This window comes from Myotis nattereri (genome assembly GCF_964212035.1).
Source record: "Myotis nattereri genome assembly, chromosome: 1".
Taxonomy (NCBI): Eukaryota; Metazoa; Chordata; class Mammalia; order Chiroptera; family Vespertilionidae; genus Myotis; species Myotis nattereri.
In genome coordinates this window covers 108,678,093-108,699,990 of record NC_138075.1, presented here as the reverse complement: position 1 = coordinate 108,699,990, position 21,898 = coordinate 108,678,093, and the positions used below count along the sequence as shown (strand labels likewise).

General features: G+C 50.7%; 1 protein-coding gene across 6 annotated transcripts in view; it reads left to right on the top strand.

Annotated features, from left to right (window-relative positions):
* Window positions 1–4,585, top strand: part of LINGO1 (leucine rich repeat and Ig domain containing 1) — a 264,052-nt gene extending 259,467 nt beyond the window's left edge. For all 6 annotated transcript variants that reach the window (XM_081084403.1, XM_081084402.1, XM_081084404.1 and 3 more), the window contains one exon: window positions 1,842–4,585. In XM_081084403.1, the coding sequence (XP_080940529.1) occupies window positions 1,842–3,698 (1,857 nt within the window). In that variant the 3' untranslated portion in view covers window positions 3,699–4,585. The remainder of the gene's footprint in view (window positions 1–1,841) is intronic.
* The last annotated feature ends 17,313 nt before the right edge of the window (window positions 4,586–21,898 follow it).

The window sequence follows — 21,898 nt, the reverse complement described above, 5'->3', positions numbered from 1 at the left end:
GAGGAGATGGGGAGAGCATCTGGGTACAAGTGTGAGCAAGAGCCTCTGTACACAGGCTGGAAGGCAGTAATGGAGGGCTAGCTTTACATACCCCCTTGCTCACTCCACCTGCAGCTGGTGCTCAAGCTGGGCCCTGGCACTATCACCCTTGTCACCACCACCTAAGTCCTGCATGTCCCCAGGGCCCAGCTATGATAAGCCTCATGTCCTCAGAGCTGCAGTGTGGACTGGCCCCTCCAGGGTCTGACTGCCTCCCTCAGACTAGCATCAGCACAAAACTTGGCACTAGGATGAAGGTGATTGGAATCCTAAGAGACAGAGTGGTGGAGGCTGTAGGGGTCTTTGGAAGGGAGCATACTTCCTACTTGGGATCAGAAACAGCTTCTCAGAGAAGTGGACATGAAATTAGGCCCAGAAGATGAGGTTTTAAACAGGCAGGGGGATGGCATTCCAGGAGGACAGAACTGCAGGAGCCAAAGCCATGAAAACTCATTCCCTGTGTCCTGCACTCCTGAGCTCAGATGGGTCACTGTGGGGACCCAGAGGAAGGGGAAGTTGGAGAGACACTACGGGAGGCATGGGCCTGGGTCCTGGCTTTCTGTGTGGGAGTGCCCTCCATTGATCTAGAAACCCCACTGGGGAGCAGCTTCGTGAACACTGACTGGGCTTGCTGATTGCACAGGATTCAGGCTGTGGACTCAGCTGCAGTCCTATGAGAAGGGGGCCATGGTATCTACATCTGGGGCAGCTCAGTCTACAGGTTGTGAGGTGGGTCCCTAGCAGCCTCAGAAGTCCTTGCCCACAGGCTGGGGACCAGATATGCTTCTCTGCAGACTGACCTCAGAGGCCTCAGCCTTGAGCCCCTTTGGTCCCAAGGACAACTCAGCAGATCTGGCTTTATCCTGATGAGCATCAGTGAAAGCAGTGGCTCAGGATGCAGGGGGTGGGGGCTGCACAGTGCACACCTAGAGTCACACTACCTCTAAAATGTAAAGGAGGTGGGTGTAGGCTGGGGGACCAATACCAGGGTCCTCTAAGGTGGCTTTCTCCTTTCCATGAACCCCCTTGATCCCAGAGATGCTGGAAAGGTCCTTCAGGAGGACTCTGGGCAAGGTAAGAGACAAGAAGGAAGCAGCATAGGATGGCAGGAGCCCTCCATCACCACCCGGCATCTGGACCTCACTGTGGGATCCCAGGCAGGTGTCATATGCCACTCAGCCCCTTGCCTCTGTCTGTGTCAGGGATTTTCTTTTTCTATTTCTTTTTTTTTTTTATTGTTTTTTGTTGTTGTTAATCTTCACCTGAGGATATTCTTTCCATTGATTTTTAGAGAGTGGAAGGGAGGGGGAAAGAGAGAGAGAAACAGGTGAGAGACACATCGATTGGTTGCCTCCCACATGCTCTCCCACCAGGGTTGAGGATCGAACCTGTAACCCAGGTATATGCCCTTGACCAGGAATTGAACTCACACAGGCTGACACTCTAACCACTGAGTGACACTGGCCAGGGCTGTGTCAGGGACATTTCGACAGGGTAGAGGGCACATGGAGGGCTGAGGGTGGGTTATAACCAAATGTTATCCTTTAACTCAGTGGTTCTTAACCTTCTGGCCCTTTAAATACAGTTCCTCATGTTGTGACCCAACCATAAAATTATTTTCGTTGCTACTTCATAACTGTAATGTTGCTACTGTTATGAATTGTAATGTAAATATCTGATATGCAGGATGGTCTTAGGCGACTCCTGTGAAAGGGTCATTCGACCGCCAAAGGGGTCGCAACCCACAGGCTGAGAACCACTGCTAACTGCTCCTTCTGTTCTGTGTTTGTTCCTGGCTGTAGGTAAGCAAGAGGATGCTGTCAGGGGGTGAGAAGAGCATGCCCAGCCCACTCCTGGCCTGCTGGCAGCCCATCCTCCTGCTGGTGCTGGGCTCGGTCCTGTCAGGCTCAGCCACAGGTTGCCCACCCCGCTGCGAGTGCTCTGCCCAGGATCGAGCGGTGCTCTGCCACCGCAAGCGCTTTGTGGCCGTGCCCGAGGGCATCCCTACCGAGACTCGCCTTCTGGACCTGGGCAAGAACCGCATCAAAACGCTCAACCAGGATGAGTTTGCCAGCTTCCCACACCTGGAGGCACTGGAGCTCAATGAGAACATTGTGAGCACTGTGGAGCCTGGCGCCTTCAACAACCTCTTCAGCCTCCGAACGCTGGGGCTCCGCAGCAACCGTCTGAAGCTCATCCCCCTGGGTGTCTTCACTGGCCTCAGTAACCTGACCAAGCTGGACATCAGCGAGAACAAGATCGTCATCCTGCTGGACTACATGTTCCAGGACCTGTACAACCTAAAGTCGCTGGAGGTTGGTGACAACGACCTTGTCTACATATCCCATCGAGCCTTCAGTGGCCTCAACAGCCTGGAGCAGCTGACACTGGAGAAATGCAACCTGACCTCCATCCCCACTGAGGCACTGTCCCACCTACATGGTCTCATCATCTTGAGGCTCCGGCACCTCAACATCAATGCCATCCGGGACTATTCCTTCAAGAGGTTGTACCGGCTCAAGGTCTTGGAGATCTCCCACTGGCCGTATCTGGACACCATGACACCCAACTGCCTCTATGGTCTCAATCTGACATCCCTATCCATCACGCACTGCAATCTGACTGCTGTGCCCTACCTGGCTGTGCGCCACCTGGTCTATCTCCGCTTCCTCAACCTCTCCTACAACCCCATCAGCACCATTGAGGGCTCCATGTTACATGAGCTGCTACGGCTGCAGGAGATCCAGCTGGTAGGTGGGCAGCTGGCTATGGTGGAGCCCTATGCCTTTCGCGGCCTCAACTACCTGCGTGTGCTCAATGTCTCTGGCAACCAGCTGACCACACTGGAGGAGTCCGCCTTCCACTCAGTGGGCAACCTGGAGACGCTCATCCTGGACTCCAACCCACTGGCCTGCGACTGCCGGCTTCTGTGGGTATTCCGGCGCCGCTGGCGGCTCAACTTCAACCGGCAGCAGCCCATGTGTGCCACGCCTGAGTTTGTCCAGGGCAAGGAGTTCAAGGACTTCCCCGATGTGCTCCTTCCCAACTACTTCACTTGCCGCCGTGCCCGCATCCGGGACCGCAAGGCCCAACAGGTATTTGTGGATGAGGGCCACACGGTGCAGTTTGTGTGCCGGGCTGATGGAGACCCGCCTCCCGCCATCCTCTGGCTATCACCCCGCAAGCACTTGGTCTCTGCCAAGAGCAATGGGCGGCTCACAGTCTTCCCTGATGGCACACTGGAGGTACGCTATGCCCAGGTACAGGACAATGGCACGTACCTGTGCATTGCAGCCAACGCAGGCGGCAACGACTCCATGCCTGCCCACTTGCATGTACGCAGCTACTCACCTGATTGGCCCCATCAGCCCAACAAGACCTTCGCCTTCATCTCCAACCAGCCGGGTGAGGGAGAGGCCAATAGCACCCGAGCCACCGTGCCTTTCCCCTTCGACATCAAGACCCTCATTATTGCCACCACCATGGGCTTCATCTCCTTCCTGGGCGTTGTACTTTTCTGCCTGGTTCTTCTGTTCCTCTGGAGCCGGGGCAAGGGCAACACAAAACACAACATCGAGATTGAGTACGTGCCACGCAAGTCAGACGCAGGCATCAGCTCCACCGATGCACCCCGAAAATTCAACATGAAGATGATATGAGCATGGGTCGGGATTCCCTCCCTGGTCCTATGCCACCCATCCCTGCCCCCTCTCCTGTGTTCAACTGCCCCACTGGCCCTCACCACCTCCCTTCTTTCTACCAGGACCTCAGAAGTTGGACCTGGGGAACCCGCAGCACATATGGACAGACTGAAGTCAGAAGCTGATGAACATGCAGCAGTCAATAATTCAATTTAAAAAGTTACAAACTTCCTCTGTAACTTGGGTTTCAATAATTATGGATTTTTATGAAAACTTGAAATAATAAAAAGAGAAAAAAACTATTTCCTATAGTTAGTTGGAATGCAAACTTTTGACATCCTGATTGCTTCAGGGCCCTCTTTCAACTCAGTTTCTTGTTTTTCTTCTCCTCTTCCTCCTTTTTCTTCTCTTCCCCTATGGGGAGGGATCACTCAGGAAAACAGGAAAGGAGGTTCCAGCCCCATCTGCCCACCCTGACAGGTCAACCTGAAGGAACAGGCAGAGTGGAGGGCATGAGCCTACTCCCAGCTGGCTGTTTGCTGGGAGCAGGTGGTGGGGACAGGGCTGCCAGACAGGAGCAGGGCTGTCTGACCTCTGTTCCCCAGCGTCAGGTGTGGCTGATACTGTGGACAAGGGCTGGGGTCCTCCTGGAGGACAGCACAGTCAGCCGAGAGAGCCGGGGGCTGGAGGCAGGGACGAGGCCTAACTTCTGGTCCCAGCTGTGCCACTTACTTGCCCTGTGGCCAAAAACAGGTGACTGTCCCTCTCTGGGCCTCAGTCTCTATATCTAGACAGATGAAAGAGGTACTCCCTGTCCTGCCTACCTCACAGGGCTGTTGTGAGGAATCGATGAACTGTATGTGAAACATTTTGTAACCTGTAAAGTGCTGTGCACACACATGGGTGATTGTTCTCATTATGGTCATTATTATCTCAAGGTGGGGGATGGGCCTTCTGAAGGCGTCTCCATGGGATCAGGTTGGGGGCAGGCTGTGGGAGGGCTTGCTCGTGGCCAGGGACTTCCAGAAACTCCTGCCAGGACAGTTGCCAAAAATATCAACTGGATGGACTAGGCTTTAGACCCACAGGGATATCCTGAGGTTCATGAGCATCATGGTTTTGGGGTCTCCCAGGAAGAATACCTCTTTTGCTTTGGCTTAGGCCTATTGAGGGATTGGGAACATCCGCTCTCACTATAAGCATTTATAGAATGCCTGCTGTATGTAGTGCCCAGTCTTTGGGGCTGTAGGAGGCAGTTCTGGGGCTCACTTTTGGATGGCCCAGACCCAGGTCACCACCCCAGCTTTGTCCCATCTTCCACCAGGCCATACTCTGAGACTACCCTGGGCTGTGAAGTGTTCCGGATTGGGATCAATTTGTACATGAGCTGACCAGGAAGGTCAGATGTGGCCTCATCCACTCATACCAAACCTAGAACCTTCAAACTCAACCCTGAAAAGGGATGCCCTTGATGACAGAAGTGCGAAGAGACACACAGGTCACCTTGTCATGTGATTATATATTTCTGAGGTTTGAGGTCAGGTCTGAGTGACTTCCTGTTCTAACAATTGAGGGAATATAGGTACATTTGTTGATTGTTGGAGTGCCTTGCATTCAGGAAGCCTTTGACCAATGGTGGTGACGATGATTGCTGGTACAGATGCAAAGACAGAACCAGAGAAGCTAGGAGCTTATCCAGTTAAACAGCTACTAAGTGACAGGACCAGAGGCTGGGAGTACCAGATCCCAAGAGATGTAGACTTCTAAGGCTGGCTCGGGACTTCTCAGAACCAGGCCTGGGGAACCCCACCTGGCAGGAGACCACTTTGGGAAGCACAGGGACAAGGAGAGGATTCCTTGAGCATGGGGGTGGTTTGTATGTAAAGAAGCTAGTGGTATGCAAGTTTCAAGAACCTGACACGCCTGTCCACCTCTAGAGACTAGAACACAGCCTTTCCATTGCCTAGCACTAGATACCCTGGTCAGCACCATCTTCCCACAAGAGGCAGCCTGGTTTGTTCCTTAGCCCTCTGGGATGCCTGGGTCCCTGGGGCTTCACAGTGTTCTGGTAAGAACAGGTGATTTATGGGGCCAAATCATTTCTGCCTGCTGAGAAAACTGGACCCCTGGGGATACTCTGGAACCAAGAATTGTGAGGTTGTTTTCAGATGGGGAGAGTCAGTTAGGGGGACATAAGTGCCCAGGGTCAGGCTGGCTGGGTTGGCCCAAGCAAAGGAGCCTGGGGACTGGGCAGAGCCTGGACTAGGTGGTCTGGATTTCAGTACTGTCCTTTCCTAGCAGAAGGTAATGCACTCAACTGTTAAAAGCCTTCCAGATATATCGATATATTTAGGGGGCAAGAGCCTGGAAAGTCAGGCTGGAGAGGCTACTTTTTTGCCTGACACTATTTTGCCTGGCGGCCTTTGAAGGGGAAAGAGGAGGAGCAGATACCATCCAACCCCTGCCCCCTGCCCTGGCACACACACAGCTAAGGAGTCTGAACCCAGAGGTGATGGGAAAGGAAAGGCAAAGCCTTCCTGGGAGACCCATATTCCACATAGTCCAGTGGTCCCTGTCAGCCTCAGACCCAGTGGGTTTGTGCAGTCAGCATGTCCTGCCACCTCAAGCTCTTTAGGGAGCTAATGCTCAGCTCACCTTTCAGCATGGGTCTAAGTTATTGGGGGAAAGGCAAGATATTGAATCCTGAGAGTTCAGCCTGGTTTCCAGGAGACCAACACCAGAGGCAGCCTGTAGGCCCATCTATACTAATAAAAGAGTAATATGCTAATTAGAATGGAAGACCTTCTGAAGACCTTCCGGACATCCTTCTGGACAAAGCTGGAGACTTGGCCAGCCTGCAAACCACCCCCAAATGGCCCTCAGTCCCTCACCCGGGCCAGCCATGCCCCCCAGCAGGGACCCTCACCCCGATGAAGGTATGGCCAGCCTGCAAACTGCCCTCAGCCCTCGCCCAGGCCGGCCACGCCCCCCCAGTGGGGACCCCCACCCTGATGGGAGTGTGACCAGCTTGCAAACTGCCCTCAGCCCCTCACCCAGACTGGAACCACCCCCAGTGGGGACCCCCACCCCGATGGGGGCATGGCAGCCTGAAAACCACCCCAGGCCAGCCCCTCCCCCCAAGAGGACCCTCACCCTGATCTGGGGCAGACCAGCCAGCCTCCACCTGTGCACCAGGCCTGTATCTATACTAACAAAAGTGTAATATGCTAATTAGACCGGATGTCCTCCCAGACAAAGCCATGGTGGTGGGGCCAAGGCAGAGGCAGGGGCAGGGGAGAGCAGTTAGGGGGATCAGGCTGGCAGGGGAGAGCAGTTAGGGGGACCAGGCTGACAGGCAGATGAGCAGTTAGGAGCCAGCAGTTCCAGATTGTGAGAGGGATGTCCAACTGCCAGTTTAGGCCTGAACAGTCGGACATCCCCCGAGGGGTCCTGTATTAGAGAGGGTGCAGGCCGGGCTGAGGGACACCCCTCCTCCCATGCATGAATTTCATGCACCAGGCCTCTAGTTTTTCCATGAACAGCTTGCCTTCAAAGAAAAGGTAATAAGGCTGGGATCCTACATTGGACAGGCAAGTAGACCCAGCTAAGGATGGCACCCAGCAAAGTGAGTATTAAAGGGAGCAGCAAGCACCAGCATGCCCCCAGGTTTATCTCCTCAAAAGCAAGACTCTGAGACACAGAGAAGGGAAATAGCCTGCCTAGTGCCACACAGCAGAGTAGTGAATAGGGCATGGTCTTTGGAGTCAGGCAGAACTTGGTTCAAATCCCAACTCAGTGTGGCACCTGTTTGGTGTGCAATAATGACCATTGCTATCAGCATGCCATTACTATGGACAAGCAAGGAACTGGCAAGGACTGTATGGGGGACACAGTAGATGATCCTAAAGAGCTGGAATGGGGTTGGGGTAGAAACCAAACCAGGTCATGCCCTCTGTTTTGCCACTAAAGGCCTTGAGGCTGAGGGGAAGATGGGAGCTGACTAGGCCATCACTCCTGTCTGCCCAGGACAGAAAGATGGTCATACCCTGGTGCCCTGGAGAACAAAGCCATAACCTGTGTGCGTTTGGAGGGTTGGAGGTCTGGGTAGCAAGGGAAAAAGGGTGAGGAGCAGTGCAGACCCCTCAATGGTATTAGGAGTCCAGGGGAACTTGAGCCTTTTATGGTCAGAAATCAGTGCTCGTGGGTTACAAGGAGCAGGGCAGCATAGACCAGCTACAGTTAAGTGATTTATTGGGGCCCCCATGGAAGCTGGTTCTATGATCTGACTTCCTGATTCCCCAATTTGGTGTCCTCTGATGACATGACAGCTAGTTGAAAGTCACTCCCAGCTCCCATTTCAAAAGCCTAGCTCCAGCCTCCTTCACAGTTGGGCTTGCAAATCTCAGATTTCTTCATTCCTATTCTTCAGAAGGAAAACAAATCTGATTGGCCAGCTGTCAGTCAATGGATATTGGTTGTCTCAAAGACAGTTGCTCATTCCCTTGTTCAATCAGGTTAGGCCAAGGAGATAGACCTTATCCAAGCCAACTTCGGATGAAGATGGGGCAGAAAGAACAAAGAAACTATAACAGTTATCTAGTGCTGCATGACAACCACCCCAAAATTTAGTGGTTTAAAACAACAAAAATCATTTTATTTGTTCTCAGTTTTACAGTCTGAGCAGGGCTTGGTAAGGACAGCTCATTTCTGCTCTGCATGGTGTTGATCAGAGAGACTTGACTGGGGCTGAAAGACCCAAAGTAGTTTCTGGCCATGTCTGTCACCTCAGCTGGGGAGGCTGGAAGGGCTGGAGGCCAGCTGGCTTCTCTGTCCACATGGTCTCTCTAGCAGGCTCCCTGGACTTCTCTGTGGTGACTCAGCACTCCAAGATAGCACAATAGAAGCTGCCATATCTCAAGAAGCCTAGGCCAGGAAGTTGCACAGCTTTGCATTCACTACATTCTATTGGTCAAAGCAAGTCATAGTCGCCCCCCTAGATTCAAGAGGAAGAAGACAGACCAGGTCCTAGGGAGAGGAGCTACAAAGTCACATGGGTAAAAGGGCATGCAGGATGTGAGGGCCATTACAGCCACCCTCCACAGGGACTCCTATGGTGCCAGGTACTTTTAGGAGCCACTCATTGGTGCATGGGCCTCCATAGTTTACCCAAGAGTAGGGGACATAAAAAGTGACAGTGCTTGGCCTAAGGATGGATCTACAGCTGGCAAGTAAAGAGCCAGGACTTGATCCCAAGTTTGCTGCCCCTGGTGCAGTGTCCTTTCGAGCAGAAGCAGGAGGTGGTAATCGTGGTGGGGGGTAAGGGTAACATAGCAAAAATAGTAATAACTATTGCCTTTCAAGAGCTGTGCCAGGCATGAAGCCAGACACTTTACCTATGTTTTCTTACTCAATCCTACTTCAAAGAGGTTCTCCTATGCTCCGTTTCGGGAAGAAGTAACTGCCTGGGATTCACCACCAGGTTGTGATGAAGTCAGGATTCATACTCAGGACAGCAATATTTCATGGTAGAAAAGCCCCAGATTGGTTCCCTTACTCTAAGCTACTCCAGACTCAGGTTTCCCATCTGTAAAGTGGGCACAGTCCATCACCTCCTGTAACCTCCTTACTTTGAGAGATGGAATGAGCTGGCTGTGGAGGGTGTGCTGTGGCAGGAGTGGCTAAGCTCTTGAGTCAGGGTAGGTCAGAGTCATGATCAAGGCTTTTATGAGTCAATTCCCTGCCCCTAGTTCCCAATCCACCTGGCATCTCTGTGGGGCCCTAGGATTGGAGTGATACACAAGGCCCAGCTGCTTGTTGTGAGGACCTGGCAATCTGGCCCTGGTGCCTGCTGAGCAACTGGGGACTACTGGGCAGGGATCTGAGAACAGTGGCTACATAGTGTGGCCCTAGTTGTGACTGCCTGAGGAAAATGATTGCTCAGCTTGTAAAGGGATTTACAGCTTCCCCATAAACCTATTATGGCTCAACCTATACCCTCAGCCCAGGCCCCGTGACTGCTGGTGTCTGCAAAGGCTAGGCTGGGGTCTTTGGAGAATGTGGTGACTGAGGGATGCCTCTAGGTCTCAACCCCAGCCCCACTCCTTTTCTAATTCCTTCACACCCCAGCCTTCATGCTAACCTATGCCCTGGACATCACCCTAGTGGCGACCAGGACCTGGCACTCCTGGTACTTCCCACCAGATCCACCCCCATATTCCCACTTCCTGTCTGGGCTGAGACAACACTGCCATAAATCCTGGGGATGGAATGGCAGATTGTTCAGAGGAACAGGAGAACATGTTGAGGAAAGAGAAAGCAAGCAAAAGACCAGTGTGCCCTCCCCTTGATCTACCCCTCTCAGTTCCCAGTATTCATAGCGTAACGGTCTCTGTTTCAGTGGTGAAGAACACACGCCTCAGAGAGGCTGTGCAAGGTTGCACAGCTGAGTTGCAGCACCTTGGAAAGCACAGAATGTTTAATATATGCTCCCATTTTATAGATGGGGAAACTGGGATTCAAAGAGGGGAAGTGGCAGGTCCAAGGTCACAAAATGAGTGAGTCAGTGGTAGCCCCAGCTTTGCCTCAGCTAAACTGGGGGGTGGCAACAGGGATGCGACCACTGTGAGGTTCAGAAAACCTTTCCAGCCCAAAAGAGGGGCCTACTGGAGGCCCTGACTTTGCTCTCTCACTAGCAGACACTTACAGAGATCATTTAAAAATATGGTATCATAAAGAGGAAAGACACAGGCACAGTAAAGCCTGCCAGCCTCAGAGCCTCTTTCAGGACATTCCAAGAGCACAGAACAGACCTGGGTGGAAGGGGTTATGGGAGCTCCTTGGCAATATCCAGAGCTGGGATGGGGTGAAGCTTTCCAAGTATCTGTATTTGCTGGGCTCTGTTCAGCACCCCAGTCCCAGAAGCTGAGGACACTTTATTGTGTGACCAGTCCCTGAATATTTCTGGGCTGACCCTTCCCAAGGGCTTGAGAGAAGGCTATACCAACTGGATCTCTCAGCTTCAGGGTTCACTCAGACCTCACTGGTATCTTCTGTCTCACTTCCCTGCCTGCACACTGCTGCTAAAGTGAAGCAGAGTTACGACCTCTCCAGCAGATGAGATTTACTGCCTGCCCTGTGCCTGGGCCCATAAATGCCCTTCACCATGTTTGGCACTGACTGTGCAGTCACCTGGAACAGAGGTCCAACTACCTTCCCTCAGCCCTTACCCCCTCAGGCCACCTTTTGCCTATTCCCCTCAACTTTCTTCAAGTGCTGCTCTGTCTAAAGCAGAACAGCCAAAGCTCCTAGAGACCCATCCAGCAGAGCAGCACCCCGCCCTCAACACACATACGCACTTATTGGAGTTCCCCTTTCTGGAGTCTCCCCATGTCTTCCTCAGGGAACCTGGCAATATTTTACCATTTGGGATGAGCCCCTGCCCCTCTGCTTTACTTTTCCTCTCTGTACAGCTGGGGTAGGACCACATTGGCTCCAAGAGCCCAGCTAGGCAAGATGGTCCATGAAGAATGGAACAAGAACCACTTCCCTGTGGTGAGTCTGGAATATGGTGTGACACAAGAGGACCAGTGGAAAGCCCTGCAGCCGGAGGCTCAGAGCAGGACTGCTTGACATGGGCTAGCACCTGGATGGCCAGGAGCCAAGAGAACAGCTGTTCCCTTTCCCCTGCAGGGCAACTGGAAGGGACAGGGACACAGAGGCAGCAGGGGCTGCTGAAAGTGTGGGGTGAATGGGAGAATTGTTCTGTGGTTTGGCAAAGAGCTGGAGAGGCCAGGTTCCCGGGTCCCAGCTAGGCTCTCCAGCTGGCCTCCAGCCTACCTCCATGAAAAAGAGTTTTCCAAACACATGGTAGGAAGGGAAGCATGGTGTGTGGATGTACACAATGGAATAACACCAGATAAACACCCCATAGCTGTGAAGCCCAGTATACTACAGGCAGTTGGAGGCTAAGGGAAGGTTACCATTCATGAAGAGAGAGGAGATCAAAGGCAGGTACCAGCTTTTCAAGGGTCCTCAGGCCCTTAGCTCCAGTTCCCCTGGCTTAGGATAAGGAAAATCTACTTTGAATCCCTGCCCTTGAAATCTCCCCTGTGCCAGGGACAGAATTCCCCCTCTTTTTGGCTCTCAGTACTCCTGTGGCAGGGGAAGACCAATGTACATGTGGGGAACTGGGGAAGATGAGTCAGGTGTTCTGTAGAGCACCACCCAGGCAATGCGGAGCTATGGTGAGCACCTGAGCATAAGAGAGACACATCTCAGACTCTAAGAAGGAAATACTTGAGGTGTAGGAGCAGAGGAGGCAAAGGCTGAGTATGCACATCTCTCTGCTTACACACACACACACCTACTCCAGTGGACACACTTCATGTGCACATGAAAGAGCTCACATTTGTGCAGTCTCACACATGCTCCCCCCTACATGCAACAATTCATGTCACACACAAAACTTTTCATGTACCTATGTATGCAAACACCATCAGTGTATACCCAGCTGTTCATATTGGTACACTATGCTCTCACCCATGCAAGTAAACTAAAGCACAGACCTGAAGAACAGCCCCCCACCCCTTTCCACCCTCCACAGCACACAGAGATAAGGACACTCTCACCTTGCAAACAAATTCCCGCCATATGTCCTCCCAGAGGTCCATGCCCCCCTCCCATCCTGAAGCCTCCTTCCTGGGTTTACAGCATGAGTAGGCTGGCCCTATGCACAGTGCTCACTCACCCTGCACACACTCGTGAGCTCGCGTGCACACATGCACACGCTGACAACAGCCTGCAGCCTTGCTCCCACCCAGGCTAGCCAATGAGAGTATGCCTCCCAGTGATATCTCCTAGGAGACTAGGGGATCTACCAGGCTATGGGCTGGGAGAGGCTGAGGAGGGCAGTGGCCATGAGGACCTTCCCCCCCCCACACACACACACACACTTGTGCCTTCCCCCTTCCCCCACCTTGCCCTTCCTTAGTCTTTATAGGGTTAGAAAGCAGAGCTAGACTGAGAACAGGAGTGGTAAGGGTGCCCCAGAGGTGCTAGGTAAGCACCCCAACCAAAGATGCCTTGTATGGCCTACCCCACAGGTCTGTGAAAGAACCTGACTCAATCCTTTCTCCAGAGGATTCTGAAGAGCTTGCATTGGTCTCTTTTCTTTTCCTCAAATGGAGGATTCTTCCCCACATGTTCTTCCCTTTGCTGTGAATGCCCCCTACCATTCACACTCATACACACGTGCTTAATTTTCTTCTGGCAACCTTCAGCTCATGGTGTAGGTCACTTCTCCAAATCGTCCTTTCCTCATTACCACTGCCCCTTCCCCCACCCCCATTCTGAATCAATCCCCCGGTTTAGGGCCTGCCAACAATGGGACTACTACCATACCTTAAGAGTTTAAATCACAATGAAACACAAAGCACGCCAACAGGTGAGGCTGGTCAAAGGGGCCAAGGCAAGAAGTTTAAGAGCATGGGATCTGGAACCAGATGTCTGGGGTCTAAATTCTGACTCTGCTGTGTGACTTTGGGTAAGTTTCCAATGTCATGTGTGAGGGTTAAATTAGATCATGCCTGCAAAGCACTTTGAACAGTGTCTGGTATGGAGCAAGTAACCAATAAATGTTTGCTTCTACTATTATTATTCTTATGGACTTTCCATTATATGCATATAATGCCTCCTTCCTCATATAATGCCCCCAACCTTCACTCAGAACAATGATTGGGTCCTGGACCAGGCAACTCACAGGTAGTGAGCAATGGAGGATTTGTCCCTAAGACACAGCCAGACCCATTCCAATACCAGGTACCCTGTACAAGAGGTAGACTTGTTCCAGCAGTGTAGAAATTAAGAGTCTATGGTGATAACCAATTATAATGGTCTTATTCTATTGAATGGACAGCTATCTCTCTTTTTAATAACTTAAAAGCAAGCATGATTTCTAACAGGTCATATAGTGAGGCTCTGTAGGCCTTTCTAATTCTCTGGCTTATGGCCTACCTATTGCCCACTCTGGGTGGGGCCTATGATTCTTAGCCTTGGAGACAGCCACCATCATTCATTTCAACTGCTTCTGATAGAAGGGGAAGTTGTTCTCTGCCAGACAGAGGGGTCTCAGAAACAGGAAGGGACTTTGTTCAGGGTCTTCTTGCTACTCTCATCCATACTCAAATTGTGGTTATACGTTTCTCCAGGATCACTTATGCCTACAGCCATTCTGAAATCTCACTTCTGCTTTGTCTTTTGGGTCAGAGCCTAGCCAAGTTCAGCTGTTACTCTCTGATGCTGGCTAATTAGCTTCCCCTCCTTGGGTTTCACGGTCCCCATCTATAAAATGGAGTAATGGTTCTTGCTCTGGAGCACTCCCTCCCTTCTTGGCTCCCTCCTGCTCACATATTCACTGAGCACCTACTTTCAGCAGGCACTGGGCCAGGCATCAGGGATTACAAGGAACAAGACTAGTAAATGTACCTACTCTCTCAGAGTTTAGAATCTGGTGAGGGAGACAGACTCCAAGCTTCCAATCAAATAATACACACTTAAAATTGTGATCAGAGAGGTAAACAGCAGGTGTTTTGAGAACTTGAAGGAATGGGTAGAGTGGGCTCTGTGGTTCACAGAGCATTCTGTACCTTATAAAAAGCAGTGATGGTGAGGAGAGTAACCACAGTTCTCCACAAAGGGCAGAGTGGAGCTGTCTTCAGAGGGACAGCCGCCCTCCTCTCATGCCCTCTCCCCATTTTGGGGGCAAAGCAAGCAGCAGTCCCCACCCCTTCATCGAAATAGGACCTCCACGCTGCCCTGATCTTCATTATTGACTTCCCAGGAGATTCACTGAGGGGATTTGACACACCCTGGTTTTTGTCTCTGCTCCACACTAATTGGCCAAGTGCCCTAGGGCACAGCTGCACATCTCTGTAAAACCCTGACATGCAGTCTAACTTTCTAGGTTTATGAGGAAGCTTGGACACAGTGCCACAGAAAGCACCTGGCTTGTGAGATGTGCCCTGTAACTACCAGGTGCTATTCCTCACTGGGCCCTCCAGGGCAGATCAATGGAGGCTACAGAAGTGTGGGGCGCTTAGGCTGGGGCAAGGTGTAGCTTTTAGTGTTGTCTGTATCCAAAATGATTTGAAGGCCAGGAACTGAGAAGGAAAATAGCGGGTGGGGGGCAATTTTGGGGGCTTACAGCATAGTTCAGTATTTAGTTAAACAGTAATCTTACTTCCCCATTCTAACTGACTTGGGCGGAGCTACAAGCTCACCCAAGGGGCCTGCCACAAGAAGATTTTATATATATATATATATATATATATATATATATATATATTATATATGTGTGTATATATATACACACACACACACACACATATATATATATATATATATATATATATATATATATATATATACACTAGAGGCCCGCTGCACAAAAATTTGTGCACTCAGGGGGAAGAGGGGGTCCCTCAGCCCGGTCTGTGCCCTCTCGCAGTCTGGGACCCCTCGGGAGATAACGACCTGCTGGCTTAGGCCTGCTCCTGGGTGGCAGAGGGCAGGCCCAATCCCTAGGTGCAGCCCCTGGTTGGGCTCAGAGCAGGGCCGAATGGGGAGTTGGGGCGCCGCCCCCTGTCATGCACAGAGCAGGGCGGATTGGGAGGTTGTGATGCCACCCTCAGTCACGCTCAGGGTAGGGCCAATTGGGGGGTTGGGGCACCGCCCCCTGTCACACTCAAGGCAGGGTCGATGGGGAGGTTGCGGCACCACCCCCTGTCACGCACAGAGCAGAGCCAATGAGGGGGTTGGGGCGCTGCCCCCTGTCACTCACAGAGCAGGGCCCATCAAGGGGGTTGGGGCTCCGTACCCTGTCACGCACAGAGCAGGGTCCATCAGGGGCTTGGGGAGCTCCCCCTGTCACTCATAGAGTAGGGCCGATAGGGGAGTTGGGGCACTGCCCCCTGTCACACACAGAGCCGCAGGGTGATCAGGGGGTAGGCGAGATCCCCGCTATCAGGCACAGAGCAGGGCTGATCAGGGGGTTAGGGTGCCTTCCCCTGTCACGAACAGAGCAGGGCAGATAGGGAGGTTGTGGCCCCGCCCCCTGTCACACACAGAGCTGCAGGGCGATCAGGGGTTTTGGGCGCTGCCCCCTGTCACGCTGATCCCAGTGCCTGGAGGCCTCGCGGCTCTGCTGATCCCGGTGCTGGGAGGCATATTACCCTTTTACTATATAGGATAGAGGCCTGGTGCACGGGTGAGGGCCGGCTGGTTTGCCCTGAAGGGTGTCTTGGATCAGGGTGAAGGTCCCCACTTGGGTACCTGGCCAGCCTGGATGAGGGAATGATGGCTGTTTGCAGCTGGTCACACACCCTTCAGGGTTGGGGTCCCCACTGGGGTGCCTGGCCAGTCTGGGTGAGGGGCTGAGGGCTGTTTTCAGGCTGGCAGGTGACTGAAGCTCCCAACTGCTCCTTTTTTCTTTTTTTCTTTTTTTCTGGGCCGGCTTTAGCTCTGTGGCTTGGCTCCAGCTCTGAGGCCTCTGCTGCTGAAAGCAGATATCTGGTTTGTTTGGGTTCTATAATCAAAACACTGTTTCAACTCCAGCTCTGAGATCCTGGCTGGCTGAAAGCAGGTTTCTGGGGTTTTGTTTAGCTTCTATATTTGTAACAATGTTTCAAACTGCAAGCTCAGAGCCCGGCAGCGGCAAGCAAGTCTCATGTTCGCTTCAAGCTGCCTGGCTGCTGGCCGCCATATTGGCTGGCAGTTAATTTGCACATTGCCCTGATTAGCCAATGGGAAGGGTAGCGGAGGTATGGCTAATTACCATGTTTCTCTTTTATTAGATAGGAAATATAAATATATATATATATATATATATATATATATATATATTCTCAAAACCTCCCCACATTGGCCGTTCAGGCTTTGGATCAGAGTCCCCTGGACTAGCAGCGCTGTGTAATAAAGGTAACTTTCCTGACTCCTCTGGGTGCTGGCTGTCATTCTCTTGGGTCACTTGCCACAACATGTTTGGTTCCCTGACAATTAATTGTCAGCTGCACTAGCTTTTGGGGCCACCCAAAATGAGGAAAGCGGACTTCCCAGCATCCATTCCTGGCTCTGAGACCCTGGGAGGGCACCACCCACACATTCACCGGTTCCTGGACTCCTTGGGGCCAGAGAGACTGCTGTGACTCTGCACTCCTGCAGACCTACTGAGGCAGGAAACACCTTTCTGGGCCCATAGTTACATCTGACTGGTAAGTGTTCCCCAGGGAACAGTCTGAGTTTCAGGCCTGTCTTTCAGGAAAGAAGAGGCTGGCTAATTACCACCTAGGCCAGTGATGGCAAACCTTTTGAGCTCGACGTGCCAGCATTTTGAAAAACCCTAACTTAACTCTGGTGCCATGTCACATAGAGAATTTTTTTGATATTTGCAACCATAGTAAAACAAAGACTTACATTTTTAATTACATTATATATTTAAATGCCATTTAACAAAGAAAAATCAACCAAAAAAATGAGTTCGCCTGTCACCTCTGACACGCGTGTCATTGGTTTGCCATCACTGACCTAGGCAAATATTTGCCTCAGGGACTTTCTGTGGGTGGAAGTCAAAACTCAGACTGGGATAAGAGTCCAACTTCAGGCCTACCTTTTGGGGCAGAAGAGGACCAACTCCTAGGCAGTATTTACTGCCTCTGTTCAGGGAAGTAAAAGCTTGGACTGACTGGTGTATGAATGAGAGTGTGAATGGTGACTCTCATATGGCTAAGGGTGGCATTATCACCTGGGGAACTGAGGCAACACAGTTCCTCCTTGCGGTGACGATCCAGGTCCGGGATTTATATGGATTCTCCAAAGCTAAAAGACAACTTCATCTTCTCCAGGAGAGTGGCCAGACAGAGTGTTTCTGTTGAAATTGTATGTCTTTTTGTTGTTCGTTTAATTCGTTTGAAGACGGGGCAAGTCCAGCTTTGGGAAACCCAGTTATGTGTAGTAAGGCCGAACACATGACAGAGACTGCAGGAAAGCCCCAGCAGCTGCCAGAATGCTTGTTCTTGGGGACTCTCCCTGTCAGCGTTTCAGCCACGAGAAAGTCTAGTTTATGCTAGTGAGATTTCTGTCTGTATATATTTTACAGACTTCAATTTACTCTTCACTGGTTTATAAATATAGGCCTGTATATAATTTTCCAATGTCTTTGATAACTTAAAGGCTTTGGAGCAATGCTGGGTTAAATGATACTGAAACATTAATTAATCTGAGTTTACCTTCTCTGGAGAATCTAGAGGATGAAGTTAAACCTGTTAATAAATAAGTCTTGTATTTATTTGAAATCTCTCCCAAAATATAAATGTATTGCTAATCTGAGGAATGTTAATTACTTACATGTCACCTAAAAATTAAGGTTATAAATTCTAACTAGAAGGAAAGTATGGCTTTGGTGCAATAGAGAAAGCATAGGCATAAAAGTGCATTTTGAAAAAGAAATAAGGTAGTTTTTAAAGCTGATTATTTCTGAAAGTTATAAGAATGTGTTTAATACACTTTGATATATAATCTTTTTGTAAAATCAAGTTTGACAATCCTTCAAGAGTTTAAATTTTAAGAAACTCTTCTCTTGACCTAGAATTGGCTTTAGATCATCCCAATAGGCTCTAAAATGCCTCGAATGTTTATTTTCTCTTTCATGAAGGAAAATTTTATACTGAAGGTACATAGGAGCCTTTGTCAAATACAGTTATAATCAATAGTTACTAGTTATAATATATAGAATATTGGGTTTTGCAGAAAGAATTTGCAGGGGATTATAGTGTGAAACTACTTCCTTGGAAGTTAAGAAAATTCTGTGAATTAGAATGGCCAGCCTATGGTGTGGGTTGGCCCTCAGAGGGAAACCTAGATGTCCCAACTGTCAGGACCCTCTTTGAGGTCATCACGGGTGACCCTGGTCATCCTGATCAGTTTTATTACATAGCTCAATGGCTAGAAATAGCTTGGGACAGGCCTCCTTGGATCTGACTCTGTGTGTGTAAGAAGGGACAGAGTAAGGTTTTAGTGGCAGGAGAACAGAAGCAGGTCCCTCAGAAGGAAGCTCAGCCCCCTGTTCTATAAGAATCTCCCTCCCCCCAAGGAAGTGCCACCAGTTTTACCACCTCCATATGGGCCTCAAGTGGCACCCAGTGCTCCTTTGTCTGGTCAGGGAAACTTAGATACACCACCTTCTTCCGTCTCCCCCCAACTGGACTCTCCAGAGCCAGTTGGATGACGTTTGCACTCAGTTGATCAGGGACCCAGGCCACCCCCGGCTTTCCAGATGCCTCTGAGAAACTCAGGGTCCCCCAGTATTGGGAGAAGGCAGGACCCTACAAGAGGGGGGATCAGTCGTTTACTTCCAGTCTTTCACTACGACTGATCTCTTAAATTAGAAGCATCACACTACCGCTTATTCTGAAAAATCTCAGGCCATGCTTGACCTCCTGGAGTCAATTTTTCAGACCCATAAGCCCACCTGGGTTGATTGCAAGCAACCCTGATCACTGTGGCTGTCAGAGAAACTAACTCCCAGAACCCTCAGGCAGGAAAGAAAGGGAGACAGCAAGAAACCAAGTCAGAAAAAGGAAGGACGGATCTTAAATGGGACCAGTGTGCCTGTTGTAAAGGATTAGAACACTGGAAGAATGAATGTCTGAGGTTCAAGAATAGGCAGACAAGGCCATCCAAACCACCCAGCCACTATCAGCCAGAGCCACCTGAGGCAGACCTCATCAGATTAGCTGCAGCTGACTCCGACTAGGACAGACCGGGCTCTTTCTAGCTGGGGCCCCATGAGCCCATGGTCAAAATGAAAATTGGGGGCCAGACTGTGAACTTAATGGTTGATACAGGGGCAGAGCACTCAGTAGTTACTCAGAAAGTATCTCCCCTCTCAGGACGGAAGGTCACCATTATCAGAGCTATCAGGAACCACAGCTGCAGACCATTCTGCTGCCCCCGCCGATGTGGGCTAGGTGGCCACCAGGTGGTTCATAAATTCCTGTATTTGCCAGAATGCCCAGTCCCTCTAGTCTAATGGGCAGAGCCATTAAAGCCTGAATTAGAGAAGGAATTCCCACTTGTCTGGGCAGACAGCCTTTTTCTGGGAAAACCCAACCACAGGGGCTAAGGAACAGTGCACCTGGACCAGACTGCTACAAGGATTCAAGAACCCTCCGACTCTTTTAGTGGAGCACTAGCATCAGATTTGTCCAAATTTCCAGGAAAGGACCAGGGGTGCGTTCTACTCCAATATGTAGATGATCTCCTACTGGCTAGTTCCACGCAAACTCAGTGTTGGGAAGGAACATGAGATCTTCTAAGACTCTTAATTGAAACAGGTTACCGGGTGACCAAAAGGAAGGCTCAAATCTGTCAGAGGAAGTCAAATACCTAGGTTTTCGAATCACCCGAGGGAAACGAAGACTGGGCACTGAAAGGAAGCCGCTTTATGTGCCATACCAGTCCCCAGCACCTGGCGACAGATTGGGGAATTCCTAGGGGCAGCCGGGTTCTGCCAAACTTGGATCCCAGGATTTTCAGATCTAGCTAAGCCACTCTATGAAGCCTTAAAAAGGAAAGGAAATGGTACCCATTAACTGAGGTCCTGAGCAGGAAAAAGCCTTCACAACCATAAAGGCAAAGCTCACTGAGGAGCCAGCCCTAGGACTCCTAGATGTGACTTGGGGACTTTACAACAGGATAGCCCTAGGAGTTCTGATTTAGAACTTGGGATCCTGACAGAGGCCAGTAGCCTACCCCTCCAAAAAGATTGACCTGGTTTCCTCAGGGCTCTTGCAGCCACAGCCTTATAAGCTCACTCTATGATAAGACAGAACTTATATGTTAAAGTGCCTCATGCTATTGTCACCATCATGGACGCTAAGGGGCAACATTGGTTGATTCCTCTGATTGAACCCCTGAGCATGATTGCTGAGAAGTCCTAGAGGAGGTTTACTCCAGCCGTCCAGGTCTAACAGACAGGCCTCTACAGAATTCGGACTTAGTCCTAGATGAAGGAAAAAGAAGAGCTGGGTGTGCATTGGTATCAAACTTTGAAATAATAGAGGCACAGGACCTGCCTGAAGGATGGTCAGCACACAGGGCAGAACTTTGGGCCTTAGAACTACACTGACTCGCACTATGCCTTCACTACCCTGCATATCCGTGGCGCCATATAGAAGGAAAAGGGGCTCCTGATGGCCGGAGGAAAAGGAATCAAAAATCAGAATGAGATGTTGAAGCTACTAGAAGCAGTCTGGGAGCCCAAGGAAGTAGCAGTCATCCATTGTAAAGGACATCAGCAGGAAAAAGACTCAGTGTCAGAAGGGAACTGTTATGCCCAGATTTAAAGACCCCCCAAAGATCTACCAGGGAGCACCAAATCCAATGCAAAAGCAGAGAGTCTTTTATTCAAGGTCGCTTGGTCCCCCCCCCACCCCCGCCTCCATTACTGGATGCAAGAGAGAGCCCCAAGTCCCAAGAGAACAAAGAATTTATAGGGCTTGGGATCGGGGGGGGGGGGGGGGGGGGGGGTACACTCTGACCACTGATTTGGCCGATTCTGGTTGGTTGAGTGAGGGCTGGGGGCTAGTGATGCAAGGGCAGGGTGCAGCTCTAGGCTCTGGTTACACAAAGACAGGGGGAGTGGCTAGCATACTTTTGGCCTTGGGCTAGTTTCCCCTGCTTTCCCATTGGCCGAGATATGGGCAGGCTGAGTAACTGATACATTCTGCAGCTTTTTCTTGGAAGAGGGGTTAAGGACACAGCTATCAGTCCTGTTCTGTCCTTTCATTCCCCCCTTGTCTTGGAACTTCCGGCTCAATCATGAGACAGACTGAACTATCAACTGAACTACTTTTATACACTTCTTGACAAATTGGACTAGTCTGTTAATAATGCAAGGACCGGCTGACCACAATCACAGCACCCTGCTGAAGCAAAGGCTGAACTGCAGTACAGACTGCAAAAGTTACAGCGTTTTATCTGCAAAACCCATAAAGTTACAAAGCCTTGTTTACACAATTAGTTCCCAACATAGTATAGCATCATCATCTTTCTATCTATGTGTTCCAGGAACAGACAGCACAGAGTGCCCTGTCTGGCCAAAGTGCCAGATATGCAGCCCAGCATATTCCCCACTGGTTTTATGTAATTTGTAGAGGGTCCGAAGA